Source organism: Stegastes partitus, unplaced genomic scaffold, assembly GCF_000690725.1.
Source record: "Stegastes partitus isolate 25-593 unplaced genomic scaffold, Stegastes_partitus-1.0.2 Scaffold556, whole genome shotgun sequence".
Lineage (NCBI taxonomy): Eukaryota > Metazoa > Chordata > Actinopteri > Pomacentridae > Stegastes > Stegastes partitus.
The window spans coordinates 276,221-300,999 of record NW_007578287.1 but is presented as its reverse complement, the minus strand read 5'-3'; the positions used below and the strand labels follow the sequence as shown (position 1 = coordinate 300,999).

Below are 24,779 nucleotides of genomic sequence, written 5' to 3'. Positions count from 1 at the left end.
GTTCTGACAAATCTTACAACATTATGTAACTAAAATATTTCTGGGTGTTTTTGGATACTGGATTTGGGTGTTAAAATAGGTGGGATTTTTTCTCTCTATCTTTTCTTTCCTCTCTCAGTCCTCATCTCTTGTTTGTCATAGCTGTTAATCCATTTGGTTCTTTGCTTTTGTTTTAGTTTTGCTCATTTTCACCATCTACATGTCTGTTTTTGATAAATGAGATTTATATTTGGAACACCACTTTTCTCTATGTGTCCTCTTTCCAGGTCTTCCCAGGAGCCATTCAGCTCTTGTGACGTCTGGAAGTCGCTCCGATGTACTGATCCGTTATTTTTTATTATCATTATTGCTCAAATTGTTACTGTTATATTAGGGAAGATCTCTGCTCTCAATTTTTATTTAAATTTTTTTAATGGGAAGATCCTTTTTTATAAGCATGGTGAGACAAACATGCATTTTATGCAATTTGAATTATATTATTTTAACTCGAGTTTGGTAGTAGAATTGTCTAAACCCAGCTCGAACGACAAAACAAACCGGATTACGGCTGCACATGTCACATCACTGTCACTGTCTCCTGCTTCCTCTCATCTTTCATATCTTGTCGGTTGTAACTGGGCGGCGCTACAGAGCGAGGAAGAGATGCGAGTCAAACAGTCAGGAGGAAGCACAAATAACCAAAAGAGACGAAGCAACAAGATCCGTTAGAGAGCCTCTCGGAACGAATTCCACTAAACGGGCCGCGACTCCTGACAAAACAAAAGCGCGGCGTCTGCGGAAGGCGGATACCGGAGTTCAACGGAGGTTTAATTTCATCCGCATCCTTATACTGTATCAGAGGAAACCATCCACCCCCGCCCCCGGTGACCCAGAAAGTAAACAGTTGTCTGGCAGATGGAGAAGCAGGCCGGAGCGGCGGACGGAGCAGGGCCGAACAGAAACCCCTGGGGCTCCCCGATCTCCGGATCAGCCACCGGTGACACTCTGGACAGGTGAGTGGGGCTCTCCATTACAAGTGTATCAAAGGCCCGCGTCGAGCCGCCCCTTTACAGATGTTTTGACTTCCCACAGTAGCTCAGGTCCACAAAATATTACTCAAACTATTCTTATAATCATATCTTTTTATTCGGCTTGTACCAAAACCCACACAGTAGCGCTTGTTTTACAAACATTTTAACTTTTAAAAGTAACCTCGGAGTCTTTCCTGTTAGCAGATGTTCCAGCAAATTGCCGGATTTTTGACTGGAGGTTTGAGTGACGGTTCAGCCTACTGGTTACTAGCTAACGGTGAACATGCTACACCACAATACAGTATGAGAACAAGCATAAAAGCGCCTAGCGTGCTGTTGGAGAGAAGAATATGGTCTAACAAGCTCCCTAAGAGACACCTAACAGCTAGAGGTAGGTATAATAAACCGGCGTAGCTTCGTATTAAATAGCTACCGCTAATGCCGGCCACAGCAGGGTACTGTAGGCGACGCTAGCGCTAATGTTTACAGCCACTTACTGATACATTTAATACCCCGCGCTTTTAGGGAAATTACTCTTCTTTTATAAATGCAGAGTGAGACAAATTGTTTCCCTGAATGTAGAGGCTGTTGATGATACAAAATATCTGGTAATTTAGAATTTGCAGCGTTTGACAATATTCTGTGACAGCATCTTGACGGTAGGAGCTGCTGTTGCACAGACGATGCTTTTGTTTATATTGTTGCTGTTATGTTCAGGCTAATGTTGGCTACAAGCTAGTATTTAAGTATTTGTGTTCAGATTACATGCGTATGTGATTCTTGTTCGATCTGTGTTATTTAGCCTTCAAAGAAAGGGGGAGACATGCCAAGTGCTTGATAACTGACATCTCATCTGCAGTCTGTGATTTTAACAAACATACAGTGTTATTCATGACACCATGATAAGTTCATCTGCTTGTCCATTTATGTGCCAATTACTGGAGCTGATATTCAACTTTTTTTTCTCCCTGATTTCAGTATCATTATTTACCAAGCAATTCCCCCTCAAAAAATAATCTATTAAATGGTTCTGCCACCACCTCTCTGTGTTTCTCTCCACAGCACTATCAGGACGAATAGTTTATCCAAACTGTGGGATAAATGTTGAAAAGCTCTGAAAAGTTGTACACAACATAAATATACAGACATTAATGTTGGATTTTATGTAATTCTAAATTTTGATGCAAAGATTTTAATTTTTGCTGCAATTATTTTTCATTTATTACCCATAATCAGTGTCCGCCTGAAAAAGAAACCACATTCGTCAACCCCTATTCCTTTGTCATAACAAGAAAAATGGCATTAAAAAAACAAATAAATAAATGCCATTTTGCAATATTATATCAGCTAAGCAGATTTTTTACTTATTACAAATACATTTGCACGTTTCAAAAAAGGATTTCCGTGTGACTTGTATGTTGTATCATTTATTTTATAGCTTTAAAAACATGCGCTAAAGACACAGCATTGTATTCTTCGAGCTAGAGGGAGATAGAGGCTGTTGGGATTATAACAAACATACAACTAATTAATTGCAATTTACATCCACAGAAACCGCTCAAACTATCTATATGTAGTATTTCCCAATATCAAAAAGGAAAATGAATGGCTGTTAAGTGATCGCTGTGGTCCACACGAAAAAAGTAAAAGGGCTGAGATTACTTTAACAGTTGACAGTTTTTATAACATTATACATTTTCAAGCGCAAACAACAGAGTGACGTCATATTCATCCCTCTGCTTTTTTGACATAAATGCTATTTGCATCCAGCTGTTGCTTGTAGTTATTTACAAATGTTAAATTTCAAGGGGGAAAAAACCCTGTTGAAGCAAATGTGAAAAGTATGTTGTTTTAGTTTTGGTGAATATGTGTCAGCTCCTTATTCCTGTCCTTCTCCTCAGTCCGACAGGTTCTCACGTGGAGTGGTGTAAACAGCTCATAGCAGCCACCATCTCCAGTCAGATCTCAGGATCCGTCCAACCAGACTTTGCGAACAGGGACAACAAGGTAGCTATCAGCTCAACACCCACACATTCACACTGCTGGCAGTATTTCTCATCAGTTTGTGTTTTGTAACTGATAGGCTGGGAGAAGACCAGATTTCATGGTAAGGCTGGCAGAAATGCCTGTGTACATCTATGTACACATGTGCTGTATGTGCACTTGAGTGTGGTGCAGGGCTTTGTGTCTTTATTGTATGTGAATGTGCTGTATCACTCCTGTTGGCATTGTTTAGATCAGCTATTGTAAGTTTATACTTGTGCTTTTGTCTGTCAGCAGCCTGCGTCCTACAATTGCAGCTCTCAACCAAGACATGTATTGGCTCATTAAATGTTGGACTTGGTGCTTTCAACCCCACTGATTAGTTTGAGAGAAGAAAAAAAAACAGGTCTGGATAAATACTCTAAGTACTTGATAGGGATGTATTGTTATGTGTAGCCAGTGGGGCAGTTGTTCTGTGCTGACCATGCTAGTCAGGTTAGCCTTTGGCTGTGTAGCTCATCTAACAAACACAAATGACAGCCCAGAGTTGGAAGATCCTGTCATTTCACTTTATTGTGTGCAAGGGAAATGGTTTCTACGTACATTGGACAGGGAGCAGAGTGCCACCTGTTGAAGACAAGTTCCGTGACATTACATTTGTAGAAACACTTACAATCAAACATGATAAAGCATTTGCATTAGCGTCAGTGATAGCCTTGATGTTTTTCTGCTAAAAATATTTCTTAAACAGCTTAAAACTGCTTAGAATGCAGATCTTTGATGTCATCGCGTCTCTGTTCACCTACCCTTCCCCACTCACTACAACTTGACCACAAAACTATTCAACATCAACAAATGTCATCTTGTAATATGGGAGTCTTTCAGTCATAAATGTTTTAACCAGAAACCAATTCTGATGAAGAATAACGATACAGAAAGCCTCACTCTGTAAGCAGAAAGGATTCTTTCCTTAGGTTTACTATATATGAAACTCCGGAAGTCTGAATCTGAGTCTAAATGTTTGATCTTTTAGTTTATAGGCACATCATATGGACAAGTGGAAAAAACAATGATTTTCATCAGAAGGGCGTTGAAGTATATCTACAGATACGAAAGCTGCACACAAAATCTAATGTAACTACTGGTCTAGAAACTCTTAGTCAGGTGACCCTTAACTATAGCAGACTTAGCTGTTCGCTAACAGAATATTTACAGTATGTAAGTAGTAAAAATTACATGTTGATCAGGTTTAATGTAGACATTTACACTGATAGTAATTAGAATTATAGATAAAAAAAAATGCCAGTGTCGTGGTTTCAGGAATAATTCCCCAAATCAGCAGTCGTCACGAAAACATTTTCACTTCCTTTGGTTGGTATTCTTTCCATTTAGAGACTATTGGTCCTGCTTTGGAGAAGCATGTTTATCTCAGTTTCTGCTTCCACCAATGGAGATGATTGGAATTTAGTGTTGCACATTACTCTTCAAGGCTGGTGACCTCTTCCAGGGTGTCCCCTGCCTTCACCCTAAGTCAGCTGGGATAGGCTCCAGCCCCCCGGCGACCCTAATGAGGATTAAGCGATGAATAGATAATGGATGGATGGATGGATGGACATTGCTCTTTACATGTTACAGAAATGTTGCTGTACTAACATAGGATAATCCACAGACCTTCTTCTTTGAGGCTGTTTCTGCAGTCAGAAGCTGTTCCTGTCAAAGTCTGCTCTGAGTTTTTACAAATTTACTTTTATTTGATTGCCATGTAATCAGGGCCAAATCCTTTTTAGTGCTGTGCTTCTGGGTTATGGATCTCCTCTGTAGAATTACATTATATGGCATATCCAGTGCTTTACTGTGGCTTGCATTTGAATTTACAAACACTGTATATTTGCTTGGCTGTTCTGCATGTCCTCTGTATTTTAGCAGCTTTAAGCTGTTATCTTAGCTTGAATTTGAATGTAGAATATTTTAAAAGTTGCAGTGCATTTTTGTTTTTGCAATTGCTTTGGGCTCTTGTCTGTTTGCACCCGTCTGTCACATGCTGGAGGCAATGCAGTATTAGACATTAGCACATTATATAAGAGATGTTTTCCAAGAATAAATGAAAGGTGTCATTCCACATAGTAAAAGTATAGAGATCATAGTGTGATTGTAGTGGTTTCCATTTCATGTCAACTCCATGTGTTGTTTTTTTATATTTGTATATTTGTGTGTGTGTGAATGTGTGTGCGTGTCATGTGACGTGTTTAACCTCCAGGTGTCCAAGAGGCTGAATCCCAGGGTAAGAGTTGTTCTCTTGTCAGCTTGTTGTCTGATAAATGCCCTACTTATAAAGCACACACTTCCCTCTAATTATGATGAGTCTTTCAGCAGTGTTGTGATGCAGTAAATATTCTGTAAATGTTTTAGGGAATCTGTTTATTAAGTATTTTTCATTTCATTGTGGATGCTATAATCAGCTAGGAATGTCAGTTTTTTCATCTGACAAATACATGCTAATGTCGCATAAAATCCACTGCTGGCATAGAGCATGCCATCCAGAGGCAAATGCTCACACCTTTTTCAGCTTGTTACATATGGTGGTATTATTATAGAAAAATTATTTGTAAATGTGTAAAAAGATTTGTAAAAAATCTATTGATGTGTAAAAAGATTTGTAAAAAATTTGTCAAACTGTAAAAAGATAGATGAAAAGTCAAAGTATTTGGCTACAAGTGCTGGAAATACAGACAAATCACCAGTTACAAGACAACTGGGCCTCACAATTGTCTTTTTACACATGAGTTTTGCTACATTTCTGCCCTGAGAGACTCCTAACAGGGTTTCTGTGCCCTGAGCTCAGGCTCACAGGATCGTTCATTTTGGCTGCGTACCACTCTGCTGCTCTTTACCTCAGTAGTTATGCCGCCTGCAAGCTATTATGAAAATTTTTCCTCAGTGACCCACAATCTCAGCAAATTTACCTTGTTCATATATATCAGACAATGTTGCGTGCCTTCAAAGATTCTGGAGGATAGCGCTGCATGATGCTTGCAGGTTTTTTACAAATCTTTTCATAGTTCAACTAATTTTTTACTAATCTTTTTACACATCGTTAATTTTTTTTACAAATCTCACTCCACATTTACAAATGGTTTTGCTACAATAATACCCCCATAGTTACACTGTGTTTGTTTTAGACTATAGAGCAGACATGCTTCCTGTTTTCATGTGAAGTAAACAGGAAGTGATTGTGTGGCCAAGGTGTGTGACTGTAACTGCAGACTGGTTTGGTCTGTCAGTGATGTCTGAAAGCAGAGGTTAACAGGGCTCCTTGCCTCAATCAGAGATAGACCCGAGCTTTCTCCCTCTCTGCTCAGTGCTTTCTTTCCCTTTTTTTTTTCCTCTTGCTGTGCCTTTTGTCATGGTTATTCTTTGTTTCTCTTGTTTCTCTTGTTTGGTGAAATCAGCCCTGTTCATTTAAAAATTCTAGAAGATCATCCATCATATGCCATGCATCTTTGTGTCCCTTGCTTTGCTGCAGGTCACCTTAACCTGATAGATCTGACACTGACTGCTGCAGTGTTCAGGGCTTGACATGAACTTTTTGAGGTGTTTTGTTTTCGGACATTTACCTTTCACTTATCCTGGCACAAAAGTCACCTGTCTGGGTCAAAGTGTCACTAAAAGGTACATTTATAAGCATAATTATTTTTAAATTATTAACAAGTGACAAACTTTTACATTCTTTTCATTCACATATGAATAGTGAGTTCCCTGTTGTCTTTTTATTTGATCCTGAACTGATGTTTAATAATGATAATTGACATACTGCACTGTGCATATTGCTGCAATTATGGTTTACAAGTACATGTGATGACTTCAGTTGCAATAAATAGCCACAGCAGGGTGTCATGAATGCATATATAATCATTTGTGGATCCATTTATGAATAATCTGAAAGTGGAAATGAAGCTCTTGCACATGTGACACTTCCCATAGTGACATAATAAAGTTTACAACACAAAATCAGACCAAGCAGCAACCTCCCAGACTTGAATTTTTCTGAACCTCACCGATTTAAATTGTGTTAACGCTCAAAATTATGCATAATTAAAGGTGTGACTGCTTTGAGTGACAGGTTGGTTGCATCATAGGACAGTCCATGGTCAGAAGATGCCCCACCTCTTTGTAAATTTTTGAATTATCAATTAGATTTTTGGAGTTAGGAAGAGTCAAGCACTGCTCATTTATTTATTTGTAGCACATGAGTAAGGTGTACATATGGCTTTATATATCTGACAAAATAAATGCATGTGCATATTGCTGTCTTAGTGAGTACATACTAGTTGTGAATCTACACTGAGTTTTATGCTTCTGGTCCCAGGTCTGCTGGCTGACACACAATCTGAGCACCAATAATCTAACCTACAAGATTATTTTGTAGCATTGTTCAACACCAGTGGCATGACTGAGCTCAGGGATCAGATCAGGACCTAAAGGCGACGGTGAACATTTCTTCACTGTCACACAGACTCACAGTTTATCAGCTGCAGTTCAATATTTTGTCACGTAGTGGAGGTCGTCAGGTTCCGCCCTAAACATTTAATTTCGCTGTTTAAGAAATCAGAAATAATGTTAGTTATTTGGACAATTTGATCAGCTGCTATTAGTTTAGTTTTAGTCTGTTTTTGCATTATTATGTATCATACATCACTTGTGTGATGTGATGTGTGTTGACTTGTCTGACATGAATGACACGTGTGTCCCGCAACGTTCTCCAGTAATGTGGGTGGTATGTGTGAATGCAGCCGTGAGGAGCATTAATGGATAAGTGACCTATGTGTGAAAGAGGCTTGAATGACAGAATGCTGTCACTTCAATGGATTGATGAACCCAGCAGTGTTCCGTGTCCTGTGTCTGAAAGGAGCTTTTGTACAGCAGCTAACACGAGGTAGCAAATATAACTTACTTGTCAGAGGGTTTGGATTGTCTGATTGGAGGCTGTTTTTTTTCTATATGGTGCTATATAAATAAAATTTAATTGAATTGAATTCTAGGTTGGATGTATACTAGGGAAGCTTCAAGGTGGCACCGGTTCACGTCCCAGTGAGGACATGCGAGATCTTTTTGCGTGGAGTTTGCATGTTCTCCCCGTGCAGCGTGGGTTCTCTCTGGGTTCTTCGGCTTCCTCCCACAAGGTCCAAAAACATGTTGAGGTTAATTGGTGATTCTGAATTACTCGTAGGTGTGAATGTGAGTGTGCTTGGTTGTCTGTCTCTAAGTGTAGCCCTGTGATAGACTGGCGACCTGTCCAGGGTGTCCCCTGGCGTCACCCTGAGTCAGGGATAGGCTCCAGCTCCCCCGTGATGATTAAGCGGTGTATAGATAATGGATGGATGGACGTATAATGGGGAAAAAACGGACGTGTTTTCATTTAACTAAATTGATGAGTAGTGAATTGCACATAATATAAAGGCAAATGGTTTCTTTATTTTTATTTTATTTTGTCTGACTTGTTACTTGTCCATAGGGCAAGTAAATATCTGCTGCTCACAGCAAAGCCTTAATGTCATACCTCACTGTTGCCCTAACAGTGGCTCAAAGGTTATCTACAGGGGAAAGTGAGCAACTGCCTAGAAGCTCCAGACCCCCAGGAGTCCCAAAAGCCAGATTTAGGCGATGGTAATAAAGTCTACATAATTTATGATTATTACATATTTGTTAAAACATGTGCAACACTGAAGTACCGTATTTACTATGTTCTCCATTATCCATCTTGTAGCCCTTTTGTGAAAATCTGGTTTTACAAAGGGATTGTTTTAGTTATTGACCTAATTTGTTGCAAATTTGCATTTTATTGTTTTTTGTTTTTTTTGGTATGTGTGTTTCAGGTAGTTAGCATGCATCAAACATAGCCATATTTTTCCATTGTCAGAGAGCTGCATGTCTGTCATAAATTATTTTCACTGTCAGTTAATTTCACAAAACAGTGAAAAACAATGTTTTCAGGTTGTTGCTTTTATGTGTCAGCAGCAAGTAACTATGAGTTTACTATAAAAAAAAACAAAACACGAAATAGCCAGTGCTCACTCTGGAGAAGATGAGAAGTGAGTTTGGGGCATTTTGGTTTGAAGATTATCTAAATGAATAATGAGCGATCAAACTGTTGCCTAATTAATTATCAGTCAGTTGACTAATACGTTACTCAATTGATTATTTCACCTATGGATAGGGTACCAGTGTAGCAATCACCTACATAGAGTGTTGCATTATGAGCTGTTTGTAGTCTTAATGTCATCATGATAGTATATATTTTCGTCTTGTTTATAGTGAATCTTTCAGAGTCAGTTAGCACTAAAGGTGTTGGGTTAGCCCAGTTTTACCTGCAGGAGTTTGTGAAGGTTCCTGTAACATGTTTTTCGACAGAGGAACTAAATTGTAGGATAGTTAAAAGGAGTTTATGTAGACTTTTGACAATGGAAAATCTGTGAAACAGACATGTGAGACAGACAGTGTGGAAAATGCTAACTGTCACAGAAAACGATGCTTGAAAGGAGAGTGTGTGTCAACAGCTAATAGAGAAGACACCCGAATGTGGATTTTATATTGTTTCACTTCTCCCTGAAAGAAGGCTTCAGGAATCTTTTATTATTAGAATAATACAGTCTCAGGACAAGTAAAAAAGAAAGTTTTTTTTTCTCAGAAATAATTTTTGGGAAAAGGGTTTGTCTTTTAATCAGTCATTCTATATTTGTGTCACTACAGCACAACAATACTGAATATTGGTGATGAGTTAGTGTCAGCCAGTGTAACACACAGATTAGTTGGTCTAGCTCCTACTGATATATATAATGGGAAATTAGCCAAGAGACTGTTTCTTGCTACAAGACACCAAATGGGAGTATCTGCTTTTTAATAATTCAGTGAAATAAAGAGCCGACCAATCAGGGAACATAATCGCAGTATTGCAAAAATCTAAATACATTAAAAGTCCAATAATCTTGTTGATTTCTTGCTCAGTGGGTCCCAGTTAGCAGGACTGGTTTATGATAGTATTCCCGTTGGGAATGTGCATTATCAGCAATTCGGTTGACCCTACATGTTTAGAGAGTTGTGGTGTCAGGAGTGAGTGGCATTGATAGGAAAGCCTTGTTGAGGTTATCATTTTGTACAAAGGACTTGTATGAATCACAAAGTTATGCAGTGACCTCGTCATTCCCTACAAGAAGACACCGAGCTCAGCACTGCAGGACGTGTGAAATGACCATAATAACAGTATACTATGCACACGTGTCTATTTACTGTGTAATCTGTCTTTCTGTCTCTTTTTCTCTCACTTTCTCCATGCTGGCTCTCCCCTGCAGCAGGATTCACAGGATGAAGGGCTTTGTTACCATGGAGAAAGTGATTCTGAGCATCCTTCCAATGCTTTGGCAAGTCTCTTTCTGTCTGTCTTTCCCCTGTTTACTTCTTCCTTGCTCCTTCCTGTTTGGGTCTGCTGGCCTCATTTTGCTGCCTCTTACACCTCTCTATCCTCTTACTTTCCTCCAGTGCTTCTGTACTGCCCTGAGGAACAGCAACAAATACAAGAAGGGTCTTATGAAAGATGTACTCTGGGAATTGTAGGAACCCGTTTTTTTTTTTTAATACTGTTTCTCCATACTAAGGACTAAAAGAGAGGATATCTGGAAGTGGAATACTAAATTCCACATGGAAATTATATAGGAATTATGTACACAGTATTAGAAACACTATCATTTCAGAAAAAAACTGTCACAGCCATGCCTGAAACTTTTTGGGGAAAACAATATGACATTTACGGGACAAATCTTATACTGTATTTTCCTTCAGGACATGCCAAAAGTTTCTTATTGATTGCTGAGAGTTGGATAGAAGTACAGCAAAGAGTGCTTTAAGTGCTTCAACATGATGAAGGGTCTCTTACTGTCTGGACTGTGTTTCTGCCGGCATTGTGGATTGTTGAGGCTACTGTTTTAAATGATGGAGTCATAAATGCTGAAAAGTAAATGAAAGTGTGAGGGCGCAGCTATAGTCCCTGATGCGGAAGTAATGAGTTTGAATCCCAGTCATGGCCCTTTTCCGCAGGTCCTTCCCCCATTCTTCTCCCCCACTTTCCTGTCTCTCTCTACTGCCCTATCAAATAAAAGGCAAAAAGGCCAAAAAAAGAAATCGGCGTTGGTTGTTTTTCAGTCTGTCAACGACAGAACAAATCTAAAGTCTAAAGAAGACCTCTGGGACGTGCTAGACGAATCATTTTATTATATACCACAAGAATAAATAAGAAAACTCAAAGACAATCAAACCAGGAGATGTGCAAAGTGCGGTCATGCTTAATACCGTCTTTATTTCTTCGGACAACAGAGCTTGCAACATGCTAGCTCTCAGTACATTATTTATACACTCTGCTGTAATTGGGTTTTATTTTCTCATGTTGCTACCACACTGCCACCAGGCAGAGAGGCTTATTTAAGTTGTAGAAACTAGAGAATTAGGAAGCTGTTGACAATAATGATCATCTTCACCTCCATTTTGTTTAAAATTGTGTTATGTACGTGAAGTACAAAGAACTCTGGTCTTTCATTCCCAAGGTAGTTCAAGTTTCTAATGCTTCTTAATGTTGTAAAGAAGTGGGTGGTGTTAGCATGTTTTTCAGGCTTCACTTGTTGCCTCAGCAGAACTGAGATGGCATTCATTTTTGTTCTTGTTTTGAACTGGTGTTATCCGTTTCATTTTCAGTAACACTGACTGTAGAGTACATATCTGAAAGCATTAGGTGTTTGATAAAGTGTTGCCTAAAACACATGCATTCCTAAAGTGGAAAGCTCCTGTGTAAATCACGAGGGAATCGCAATTTTTGACCATTATTTATATATAATACAGTGTCTGATCCTAATACTTTACTGTAAGTGTGCATGATGCAGGTCTAGCTGCATGTTCGTGCTGCACATTGCGGTCACACTGACTGGTCTGTGTTATGTACAGAACCTTTCGGCTCTGAGATACGGAGCACAGGTCAAAATGTCCCAGAACCAGGTTCCTCTGCTGCCAGGAGAGACCATCCAGACTACAGGTACCTTTCTCCCACTCTGTCGCTCTGCCCTGAGTCCACCACTGTCTTCATGTGTATTATCCTGCCACTCAGTTGCTTAATATTTGATATATTTGCTGCACTCCTGCCAGTGAATCAATATCTTTTCAATGTGACTTCTGTGTGTGTACGTGTGTGTGTGTGCGCTGATGCAGTCAAGGATGTGATGTACATCTGTCCATTCAGTGGTCTGCTTAATGGGACTCTGACCGTCACAGACTACAAGCTGTATTTCACCAGCATGGAAAAGGTACTGCAGGCCTGCTTTATTATTTACACAAAAATTTGGCTAAAAAAAAATATTTTAAAATGAAAACACTGCAAAAAGACTGCACTCTAGGATACATGTTATGCAGCACGCCAGACTCAGGGTTTAAACTCTTGTGTCAACGGTTTTACAAATTCCTGCTTGTGTGACAGTCAGGCTTTTGATGATCTCATATGTGGTAAAGCTCCATCACATTATTTTAAATCTGTTACACTGGACTGATTTATTTATTTATTTATTTTTAAGGATTTCACTTAGAAATGTTTGTCCCAAATTAAATCACAATTGCATAATCTGTCAGAAAAATCGCAATTAGATGTATTCCCCAAATCGTGTTAATGTCAGTGTGTGTACATTCAGGAGTCTCACTTCATTCTTGATGTGAACCTGGGAGTCATCAGCAGGCTGGAGTCCATCAGTGTTCCCAACCAGGGAGAGAACACCAAAGGACTGGAGCTGGTTTGCAAGGTATCACTTACAAACACACAAACAGAAAATTATTGAGAATTTTACCTTCCAATAACAGCAATATAAAACAGAGGAAAAGCAGCAAATCCACATAACTGTGTGGAGTCTTCCACATTGATGCATTTTCTGATCTTCTGCTTGCAGGACATGAGGAGTCCCAGGTTTGCCTATAAGACAGAGGAGAGCCAGCCAGATATAGTGGAGCTGCTGACCAAACATGCCTTCCCTCTTTCTCACAGCCTGGTCAGTCACGTCCAGATCTCTTCTTTGCTATTGGCTTGAGTAGATGTGAATGTCTTGCTTCAAAGCTGCCATTGAGTATTGCTGTGATCAGACTGAATACAGTACAAGATATATACCCATACTGTCAACGTGTTAAAAGTTACATACATTTCTTTTTAAAAAAAAATCTTTTGGTCCGTAAAAACTGTTTGGTGGAATCGCTATTAGTTTGGGGAGATTTTGATGGGATTATAATGTAAGCAATTGATTGATTACTTAATAATAATCATGTAAGCTGATTGTTTGACTATAAGCTATGGGACTTTCCATACTTACATATTTTTTGTACACAATTCTTAGTTGCCTTTTATTTCTCAAACAAGCCCCACACACTTATGTTTCATCATCAACCACACAAAAGGAAAAAACCCAGAAAAAATGTAACTTGTTCTAAGAATATTCCAACAAAAAAGACAATCAGAGGGTCCCTGCTGTGCTCTTTGTCCGATGATCGTGCCAACATGCAAGATACAAACGAAGAGTGAGTGGTGTACTTTAACTCAACTATAGGACTACAGACATTCACGATGGGATCATTTCAAAGGGGTTTCACTTCATTCTCATGACTGTTTTAGATTTCAGGCCTATCAATAAAATAAACCCTATGTGGTGGTCATACTGATGTATTTTGAAAAAGGTCTTACATAAAGGAAACAATAGCAGCATCTAATTGCTCAAGCCATAAATACTGATCGTCCTGCAGAGATTGAATACTAACATATCACCTGCTACATCCTTTTTCAGCCCATGTTTGCCTTCCTGTACAAGGAGCAGTTTCCTGTGGACGGCTGGAAGGTGTACGACGCAGCAGCAGAGTACAGACGTCAGGTAACAGTGCACCAGTTAACTAGATGTGTAATTCTCACAGCACACAACTCAGTGTTGTTGGCATGAACATTGTGGAATCATACATTTTGTTTTGCCATTTTGGTATTAGGATTATGTTTTCCAGTTTTTCACAAATTAATCCTACCATCATGTTTCACAATTGCTGCTAAGGTACTGTAAGGTAAACTCCCACTTCCTGCAGATATTTCACATTTAAAACTTACCAGGAAAGGCAGTGATTGTGACCTATAAAAAATAAAAGCAAGAGATGTTTTAACGAGACATGTATGTTTAGGAAGTGACAGTAGCATAACAGAAATGAAAATGGAACCAATGATTTGACTGTTGTTAGGCTGACAGAGTTAGTCACTGCAATTAAGGTAAATACAAGCTCTTAACACAGTAGCTAGCCAACTGGAAGACTTTTGTTTTGTGCTTTATATACACAACCCCCCCCCCCAAGGTTTGCTAATGGTTTCTTCTATGTGGTTGGATGTTTTTTTCGTCAGGGCCTACCTAATGAGAGCTGGACCATCAGTAAGATCAACAGCACCTACGAGCTATGTGACACCTATCCCTCCATCCTGGTCATCCCCACTAACTTCACGGACGATGACATCAAGCGAGTGTCGTTGTTTCGGGCCAAGCACCGCATACCGGTCAGTCTGAGAAGCATATTCTGAGGAGAGACGCCTGAGGTTTTTAATATTGAGCTTTGTTATTCAATCTTGACCTTGGAAACAGCAGCTGACAGAGTAACGTCTTTGACATAGAGAGATTCTTTGGTCAACGGTGTTGATGCTGTTAAAGTCCACATGGTGAACATCATTATTCTTGGCAAATAAACTGAAACCTGTTGTAAATCCCTGTTGTAAACATGTCATTTCCCAACAAAGAGTCCATTTGTTGGGAAGCTGCATTTGCTGCTCTGTTGAGTATTTTAAGCTGCAGGTATGAGATTCCAGTTCATGTCATGCAGCTAAGGTAGTTCTTTCTGCAGGTCTTATCCTGGATCCATCCAGAGACTCAGGCCACCATTGTGCGTTGCAGCCAGCCATTAGTCGGACCGTCAGACCGCCGCTGTAAAGAAGACGAACGTTTCCTCCAGATCATCATGGATGCCAACGCTCAGTCCCACAAGCTCACCATATTTGATGCCCGGCAGAGCAGCGTGGCCATTACCAACAAGGTCCAACTCATATATTTTTCTTGTCCAATGATATTTTACTCTTAGTTTCTCCCTCTGTCATCCCACATGTTGACTCAGATCTTGCTTTCTTCATCTTTGTAATCCCTCCACTCTGGCCTTGCCCCTCTCTGCTGCACCCACCAGGCAAAGGATGGAGGATATGAAAGTGAAAGTTTCTACCCCAACGTAGAGCTGAACTTCCTGGAAATCCCGAACATCCATGTGATGAGGGAGTCTTTAAGGAAGATGAAGGACGTAGTTTATCCGACCATAGATGAAGCCCACTGGCACTCCGCGATTGACCAGACACACTGGTTGGAGTACATACGGGTACATACATAAACACATCGTAAAGAATTAATTAAATATACCAAAATACTCTGTTGTTTCTGTGTCGCTTCACCTGCAGAGAATGTACCTAAAATGTCTTGTAACACACTCTAATGTGTCCCGGTTTTGTTCAGCTGTTATTATCAGGAGCAGCAAAGGTAGCAGATAAGCTGGAATCCGGGAAGACGTCGGTGGTGGTTCATTGCAGCGATGGCTGGGACAGAACCGCCCAGCTCACTTCTCTGGCCATGCTAATGCTGGACAGCTACTACCGCACGCTCAGAGGCTTCCAGGTAACACGCTACATCACTAGCTACAACGCTGTAGTCTTCATCTGTGCAGTGTGGTAATGTGATTTATGTTGGTTTGCGTTTGCAGGTTCTGGTTGAGAAGGAGTGGATTAGCTTCGGACACAAGTTTTCTGCTGTAAGACATTTCTACCAAATGTGTTGCTTAAAAAAAAGTATATCACTGTATTGTGTCCATAACAGAACAGCATCCTCAATTATGGTGACTGGGTTGACTGTCTAACACAAATCATTTGCAGCAAAAAAAAGAAAAAGAAAAATGGCCTCTGAACCCCATTTACACCTGTAATTAACATGCAATCAGTACTATATTTGCACATATATGTTACCTACATTGATGTCAGATCACATCCCTTTACACCTGCTATTGATAGGTGTTACATAGAGCAGTGACTGGTGAGGTTTTAATAACTTGACCCCTTGTGATGAACTGTCATTACTTAAGGTCCCCCTTAGGTAAATTATTGTCATTGTGTTGCACATTTACGACTTCACATGTACAGGAAAAGAACAGGTGTACAGGCACATGTGGCCGAACACAGTCACATATCAAGTTATTTAGCCTATTAAATACAATTGCAATGTATGCTAAGTGCATGTCAGCTCTAGTTGTCAGTCATTTATACCACCATACCACAGTTGGGCTGAAGTGTGCTCTGCATGCATTTATGCACATCATAGCTGTTTTGGCAGCACATGACATGACATGACAGCAGATGGTCATATTTTTGCTCTATGGTACAGTCGTCTTCAAATGTATTCATACCCTTCCATTAAAGTAAAGGCAAAATTCCCAATAGTCACTTAAACAACTCGTAACTGAAAAAAGTAATATATATATTTTAATTATTATTGTTTAGTGAAGACGTTGCTTTTGAATTGTGGTTTAAAAGAATTTTTAAAAAATAAAAAAACTGTCCCGGACAAATTAGAGCACTTTGCTGATGAGCAGTTGAGCAGTGGGCCAAAATAGCTGCCAACAGGTGCAGAAGTCTGATATACAGTTACAGAAAACACTTGATTGCCCTGATTGCCTCAAAGGGTTATTCAACAAAATATTAGTTCACAGGTCCCATCATGCTTGTTAGCTTGTGTTTTTTTGTTGTTGTTTTTTAAAAAAAAAAATTTTCTGTTGAACCACTATTCAAAAGCGATGTCATAATATTCATTAACTTTTTATTTATTATTACTTTAGTCAATTTCAACTTATTTCAGTGACAGCTGTTTTTTCCGTTAATGGGAGCGTATGAACAAATTTGAGGACATTCAGACATGATATCAGGCCCTAAAGTTTGAATCCATGACTGTTTTTTTCCCTGTGTTGCAGCGAGTGGGTCACGGTGATGAGAACCACGCGAACTCGGAGCGCTCACCTCTTTTCCTCCAGTTCATTGACTGTGTTTGGCAGATGACTCGACAGGTCAGAGTCCTTAATCCAGACTTTAGATGTCAAATGTCATTATCAGGCGTTAATTGCTTGTTTCCACGGAGTTGCATGCTAAAACATCTATGTGTATACTCTGTATATGTATGTATGTCTACTGTATGTACAATCGCTCTTTCTAGGATCCTCAGAAGCTGCATCTCATAATATTTTCTTCTTCTGACTGCAGTTCCCAGCAGCTTTTGAATTCAATGAACTGTTCCTGATCACAGTGCTGGACCACCTCTACAGCTGTCTGTTTGGTACATTCCTCTATAACAGTGAACAGGAGAGAGCAGCCAAGGTATGTTTGTATGTTTTTGCTTCCGGTAATAAGCGTCATGGATCTATAAGAACCAAATGAAAGTTTTTCTCTTTCCTATGCAGGAGGTTCAGGCCAAGACTGTGTCCCTGTGGTCCTACATCAACAGGTAAAATACTGGCCTCATTAATATGAGGGAGTGGAGTGAATGACTGTCTGACTGTCTTATGCTTTTCCTTACCAGCCAACCAGAGGACTTCACCAACCCTTTCTATGTGGACTATGAGAACCATGTTTTGTACCCACTGGTCTCCTCCAGACACCTGGAGCTGTGGACCAGCTACTACGCCCGCTGGAACCCACGCATGAGACCACAGGTATGCTGTCTCTTCACTAGGTGATGGAGGAGTATTTAAGGCTGTGATATAGATGCTTGTTGAAGTTGATCAGAGAAAGAGTACAAAATAAATCAGAAAACGATGACAGAAAATGCTGACTAGTGTGACCAGAATTCATCAAAATGTTAATTTCAGTTCTCCTAACATTTCATTTCGGCATTTTTTTTCACAAACTGGTCATGAGGAAGCTATGAGTGAACAAACAGAAACTCTAATTAAAACGGAACCCTTCTGTGCCCATAAAACCACTACATTTCTCATATGGCACAATATATATTTTGTGCCTTTCATTGCATTATGTCTTTGTTATAACATTAAAAGTTAACTCATAGTGGGAGTTTTTTTGTTGTTTGTTTTTCATGACACTTTACTGACATTATAAATGCAGATTTCTTGTATATTTTTACAGTATTGACATTTATAAAATTGTAAATTTACTCATAATATGCACCTTGTAAAATTAAACCTGCCACTATTGTCAACATAATCAGTGACGTTGACACAGGAAATGCATCGACATCAATATTGTTAACTGACGCCTGTTTTTGAAGTTTAGTTCATTGTAGCAGTTTTTTTTTCTTCTATTCTTCTATTACTGCGTAATTGTTGCATCCTGGCTGCAGGGTGGCGCAGTTGGTAGCACTGTTGCTTCGCAGCAAGAAGGTTGCCAGTTCGCGTCCCGGTGGGGACACCGGAATCTTTCTGCGTGGAGTTTGCATGTTCTCCCCGTGCAGCGTGGGTTCTCTCCGGGTTCTCTGGCTTCCTCCCACACAGTCCAAAAACATGCTGAGGTTAATTGGTGATTCTAAATTGTCTGTAGGTGTGAATGTGAGTGTGCTTGGTTGTCTGTCTCTCAGTGTGGCCCTGTGATAGACTGGCGACCTGTTCAGGGTGTCCCCTGCCTTCGCCCTAAGTCAGCTGGGATAGGCTCCAGCCCCCCCGCGACCCTAATGAGGATTAAGCAGTGTATAGATAATGGATGGATGGATGTTGCATCCTGACATCCTATTTGGCTCTAGTCACTGGTCAGCTGCAGTGAGCACTACAGTTTTAGACAATGGTGGCAGCAGCAAAGTCCGGCTTGGTTCAGCGTAAAAGTTCCCAACCAAAAGATCAAATGATCACAGAAAAAAAAGATGGTTACTGTATTTTAAGACAGTTGAATTTCCAAAAAAGCTCTTCTTATTTGGAATAGAATCATTTAAACAGCATGGTACCCATCACTCCCAACATGCTGCTCTATGCTAAACTCCTGATTTCAAAACTGTGACTTCGTCTGGAAAATTCACCATTCACATGAGTTAAATGCGATGGCTGTTCTCAGACTAAAGCTATATTTTCATAAAATTTAAAGCTGCCACTAAAGTTAGAGAACATTTACAGAAAAAGGTGGAAATTAATTGATTAAGCTGATCTGTGCTTGTAAAAATATCCAGCATGTCAATGATGCACTTTAATACACAGACAGAGTTTATTAAGTGTTTAATAGAAACTAAGATCTGTTTTGGAGTTGCTCTACAAACTTAATAATAAACCCACATTTTTATTAGTTTTTAGATTGGGGTTGCAATTTTAATCGTACGTTTTTGCTTTAATTGATGTAAAACTGCAAATTTCATCTTATGGTTTTTTGTAAAATGATGACTTAGTGCTTTGTGAATGTATAGAATCATTCACAATTTAACTTTTTTCTTGAAATTATAGTTTTGTTCTCGTAAGATTAAACTTTTTTTCAAAATATTACAGTATTCTTGAGATCCTTGATTTCAGTGCCAGTGGCCCTAATAATTTGTCATTGAAGTAGCCAACGAGGTTTCACTTCTCACACAAGCCACCTCTCAGTCGTACCTGACTTGAGCTACATTCTACTTGTAGTGTAAAGCCTTTGTTCATGACACTGTGATTTTGTGTTTCAGGTGCCGGTGCATCAGACACTGAAGGAAATGCTGATCTTACGAGCAGAGCTCCAGAGGAGGGTGGAGGAGCTGCAGAGAGAGGCTACCTCCCACTCCCTGTCCTCCTCCTCTGAACATTCCCCCTCCCCCACACACACCACAGGAACCCCGCTACACACCGCCGTGTAACTCACATCTGAAGCACCGCCACACTCCACTGTCTGCCACACAAAGGCACATAGTTATATGCATGTTTTAACCCTGTTACAACACATGCTGAGGATAACAATGTTTACAACCTGAGGGATTCGTAAATTATAATACCAGTTCTGCATTTATCCAAAAACATTTAGCAAGGTAAAGTGATCTCAAGGTGTTTGTGAAGTTAAAAAAAATATATATTTAAGAAAGTCTTAAAAGCTTAAGGTGCACTTGGAGAATGCAGATTTCTACCAAGGCCAACCTACCATTGTTAAGTGAAATGGGATTTCCCAGCAAACTAGGTCTGCAACAAATTTTATGGTTAGAACATGCTCCACCTCTCCAAGTTTCATGAAAATCAGCTTGGTCGTTTTTCTATAATCCTGCTGACAAACAACCAAACAGTGATGAAAGCATTTCCTCCTCGGTGGATTTTACTAGACCTAATTGAACCTTCTTGTGATTGTTTCCACTGCCTTCATCAGTTCAGAACAGCCTGCTCCTTCTGTACTAAGAGGAACTAAGAGTTTGTGTTTATAATTACATTCAGACTTGATCCTCGGTTTTGTGAAGATGCCACCAATTTTATTAGTAGGTGATTTTATTTTTGTATGAGGAAACGTTACATGTCTCAGGGCTCAGACTGTAGACAGCTGACAGTCACATGTTGCAAATAACTTTACTTTTTAAATAAAATAGCCCTGACACTTCATCTCCACTTTGTCAATGTTTGAGCAATGTTGATCAATGCTGAATCTTTATGATCAGCTATGCCACAGCACTCATTTTTTAAAATTACATTCACAGGAACTGTAATTTTATTAAAGTGGAAGAATCATTTTAGGAATAAAAATCATAGACCATTATAATCACAGCATGAATCCCAGTCTAAAAGTTAGCTGTTGACACCTCCAGATCCCATCCCTTCCATAAATACATCGTGACCCTTCACCTACCTCCCGCGTGCAGACACTGCCACAGCAGAGACCAAAACAGAAACAGCCTGCCATGAACTCTCTGCACTGGTGGACGGCTTTCTTTTCCCCTTCTTCACTCCCGGGACACTGCCTTCGTGTTTTTCTTTATTTTGTCTTAAAAACTGTTGTCTTCCTTTTGTTTACATTGGTGACTCCATGATTCAGCCGTGTCACTGGTTTTATATCCCCACCGCTTTGTTTTTTACTGGTGTAAAATTCTGATCAGTGTTTATACTTATACAGTTAGTGCCCCTTTTGTGTTACAATATATTGGGTCGGGAGCTAATAATTTATTTTTCTGTTAATTGGGTGGATGGAGCTTTGAACATGGAGTGAAAGCAATCTCTGTTTTCAGTCCGTGTTGACAGCAGGCTGCAATCTTTTGTTTTGCTTCAGCGCAACAGTGGCACAACTTGGGAAACAAGTTAAAAGTCTTTTTATCATTTAGTGGTTAGGTCTTAGAGCAGGGGTTCCCAAACTTTTCAGCCCTCGACCCTCAAAATAACAGTTCCTGAGACTGGTGACCCCCACTATCCCCGGAGGTGACTGAAGCATAACAAAACGTGTGCACACGGATGCACGCACTAATAGGTGTATCCAAACACGGGCAAAACGACAATAAAAAGGAAGAGAACAGCCTGACAACCATGGTATGATTTCACATATAACAATTTACTATAAGATGAAAGCAGACCACATCCGTCAAAATCTCCATGTAACTTACGAGTGAACATTGTTGCTGGAATGCAAAGTAGTGACTTATACACTTTAATTTCCATATAAGCAGAAGAATATCTCAGTCAGAGTAACGGTGGTCCTCTCCTCCTCTCGCACCAGAAGTTGACAGTGGTTCTCCACCCCCCTCTGCTGCCTTCTCTTTTGTTGGTATCAACCAGCGTTTCATTATGAAAAATATGATCCAAGCTTTAAATCCTAATGTACTGGTTTGAGATGTTCAGAAGAAATCTCCTGGTGTACCCTGACATGTGTGACATATGTGATGTTTCACGTCCAAATGATACTGTTGTTAATCCGTTGTAATCACTCCAGGGGTTACATCAGGAGGACTCTGAAAATCATTTCGCGACCCCTCAGGGGGTCCCGAGGCCTCACTTTGGGAACCCCTGTCTTAGAGGATTCAGGAAAGAAAGTGCTGAAAGAGTAGATATGTTGGATTTTTTTTGTCTTGAAGTCTTGAAGCTTAAACCTGCAAAAGTGCTACTTATTTCTCACTTGATCGTGACTAGAACAGTGTTATTTTAGGTCTTTGTTAAATAGGAGTGACAAATAAAACAGCCAATCAAAATTGAGTGTCAGAAGCGTATTATTGTTACCCAGCTAGTGTGTCAAAGTGAAAGTTTTTTCGATTGTCATACAGTCAATACAATCATAAGTTTAATGTGCTATGAAAGATTTGAGCAGGTTTCACTGCTGACTTATAATAATTCAGGATGTTTCTTAGCTTTTAAGTCCTGGACAATTGCACAGAACGTTTTGTGTGACTATATAGTGCCATCCCAGCCAATTAGAAGAGTAACAATCAGCCCTCATCCAATAATATTAGTTTGGATAACGGTTACGAATGTGGTCCTGTTGCTGTTATTTCAACAGTGCACTCACTTGTTGGGCTGGATTAGTGTTTAAATGAGCACATAGCAGGTTTAACCCTCACAGTTCTGCCTACTTTTATTATTTTTGCTCTTTTGGTGTATTTTTACAGTGTAAAGGCAGCCCTTTTAGTCGAACACAATGTCACCCATATATTGCTGTACATACATGTGGAAGCTTAAGTGTGAATTTGTCTTTTTTTTTTAATGTAACCATGTTTAATTATGTGAAGCTAAACACAAAACCTCCTAATGAGCCATATTCACTTCTGACATTCCATTAAAAAAAAAAATAAAACAGGAACAATTCAGAAATCCAGTGTCTTCCTTGTATTTATTTTTTTATTGTTTTTTTTATTGGTTCATATTAGTAACAATACCTGTAACATATTGTCAGAAAGTTAGCATAGTGGAATAAGAGAGAAAGCAGAGTTCACTATTACACTTTAAAGCAGTGTCCAACATTCAGTTGTCTGAAAGACGCACAGTTCAACACTTGCAAGCTACAAGTAACTATAATACAGTATGTAGAGAAAAGCATGCATCAAAGTGCGTATGTGTATCAGAGCAGTATACTGTATAAGTGTGAGTGTATGTGGCAGGTGACCTTACAAAGGCAGCCCTCGTTTCTGTTAAGCTTTAGCTTTGCTGGGCTCCGTACTGGGAACAAGATGTGACTGTTGTTGGTTTTTTTGTTTACCAGAATCTGTTTCTAAATCAAAAGGTGAGGCTGCAGGACTTTGGCTGGCTTTGAACGACACAGTGACCAGCACTGGAGCACACTGCAGGGACGGGACAGGCAGAGCAGCAGCATGACAGCAGGTGAGTGTCACGCGACTGCGCCCACAACCGTGTCTTTAACGTGGAAGAACTGCCACAGAAGTGCAGATCCCATGCAGTCAGGGAGGTTTGATGTACACCGAAGGCTAGTTTAGTGCAATTATTCCTTGAGAAAAAAAAAATCTGGTCCAGGTTTGTGTGCTTTGTACAACAGGGCTGTCAATAAGTATAAATTTGATTGTGAAAATTTTGATTTTATTGTGGGGAAAAAAAAGGCACCACACCCCAGCACTTTTCCAGACCAAATGAAATGTGAGCAAAAGACAGCTATTCAAATCTTTTTCTTTTTTTTTTGTCAGCACAAATAATTGAATGTCTTTTTTGGCCTGTTTTGACAGCGCTATTGGTGAAAGTCACATTTGACTGGATTTTTCAGTCCCTCAAAACTGTCTGACAATTTTTTTTTTTTTTAGAGCTCCTGTAATTCAGCCTAAACCTGCAAAATTGCAGCTCATTCATGACAGAAGAAACATTTTACAACAGCTTGAACACGTGGCTTTAGAATGCCTTTACTGTTTGAGGAGGGTCATAAATGTAAAACAAGGTCACTTCCCTTATGCTAATATGGTCAGCACCTCATCTGATCTCTGGTCATAGTTTCCACTTTTTATGTGATTTTCAAAGACACATTTGATTACTCTAATGTTTTAAATGCAACTACCATTAATAAAAATGTGGTTATGCTGATATCTTGCTGTTGTGTTTTTATCAGAAATCTCATTATCCAGTTTGTTTCCTTGATTATGCTCCATTCAAAGGGTTCAAAACTTATACTGTTAGGAATTTTTTAAAGCACAAAATATTTCCCATCCCACCCTTGCTGCTTCCCCCTGTGATTGCCTCCCAGCCTATTATACACCGCTACAGTATCCTTAACAACAACCACACATGGCTGATGTGCCCCAAGCCCCAAATGTAAACACCTCACCAGAGTCCCCAGCCACCCAACACCAAATCATTCACATTAGATGAGCTACATTTTGCTGGTAGGTACTTCAGTCGTGTTGGGGTCAGCACACACTACACAGGGCTGCAGCAGCTTTGATGGTCATGTTGTGGTGTCCATCGTCCATACGTTCAGTACAGTCTGGTAAATGATTCCAAACAGCAGTACATTGTGTTCCACATAGGACCCTTAAAGCAGCATCACCATCCACAATACCGACAGTAAACTCAGTCATTCACACATCGTGTATTGAAGTGAGCATACAGCTACACACATTATGTCGTATCAGGTGCATTTCTACTTTCTTTACTTATTTCAAAACAGACCCTTTACATCCACGTACACTCTACTCCTCACTCCAAGTCTTAATCTTAATGATTAAACTAATTCAAACGTCGCACTCGAGGTCGTCTGCGTTATATTCAGATTCAAGCAAATCCTTTTTCTTCATTATTGTCCTTCATTTCCAATAA

At 39.7% G+C, this 24,779-nt stretch overlaps 1 protein-coding gene across 2 annotated transcripts; it reads left to right on the top strand.

Moving 5' to 3' along the window:
• The first annotated feature begins 656 nt into the window (after positions 1-656).
• Positions 657-22,835, top strand: LOC103362109 (myotubularin-related protein 1-like). 2 transcript variants are annotated; one of them, XM_008288376.1, is made up of 19 exons: positions 657-992; positions 2,912-3,017; positions 3,094-3,117; positions 5,251-5,274; positions 11,979-12,066; positions 12,240-12,334; positions 12,713-12,820; positions 12,965-13,063; positions 13,847-13,930; positions 14,440-14,589; positions 14,931-15,119; positions 15,264-15,449; positions 15,584-15,742; positions 15,828-15,875; positions 17,085-17,177; positions 17,371-17,484; positions 17,568-17,611; positions 17,687-17,819; positions 19,757-22,835. In XM_008288376.1, the coding sequence occupies exons 1-19, from the start codon at positions 895-897 to the stop codon at positions 19,922-19,924; spliced, it is 2,010 nt and encodes a 669-aa protein (XP_008286598.1). In that variant the 5' UTR covers positions 657-894; the 3' UTR covers positions 19,925-22,835. The 2 variants fall into 2 exon arrangements, with proteins under 2 accessions (XP_008286598.1, XP_008286599.1); XM_008288377.1 differs by lacking the exons at positions 3,094-3,117; positions 5,251-5,274.
• Positions 22,836-24,779: the final 1,944 nt, after the last annotated feature.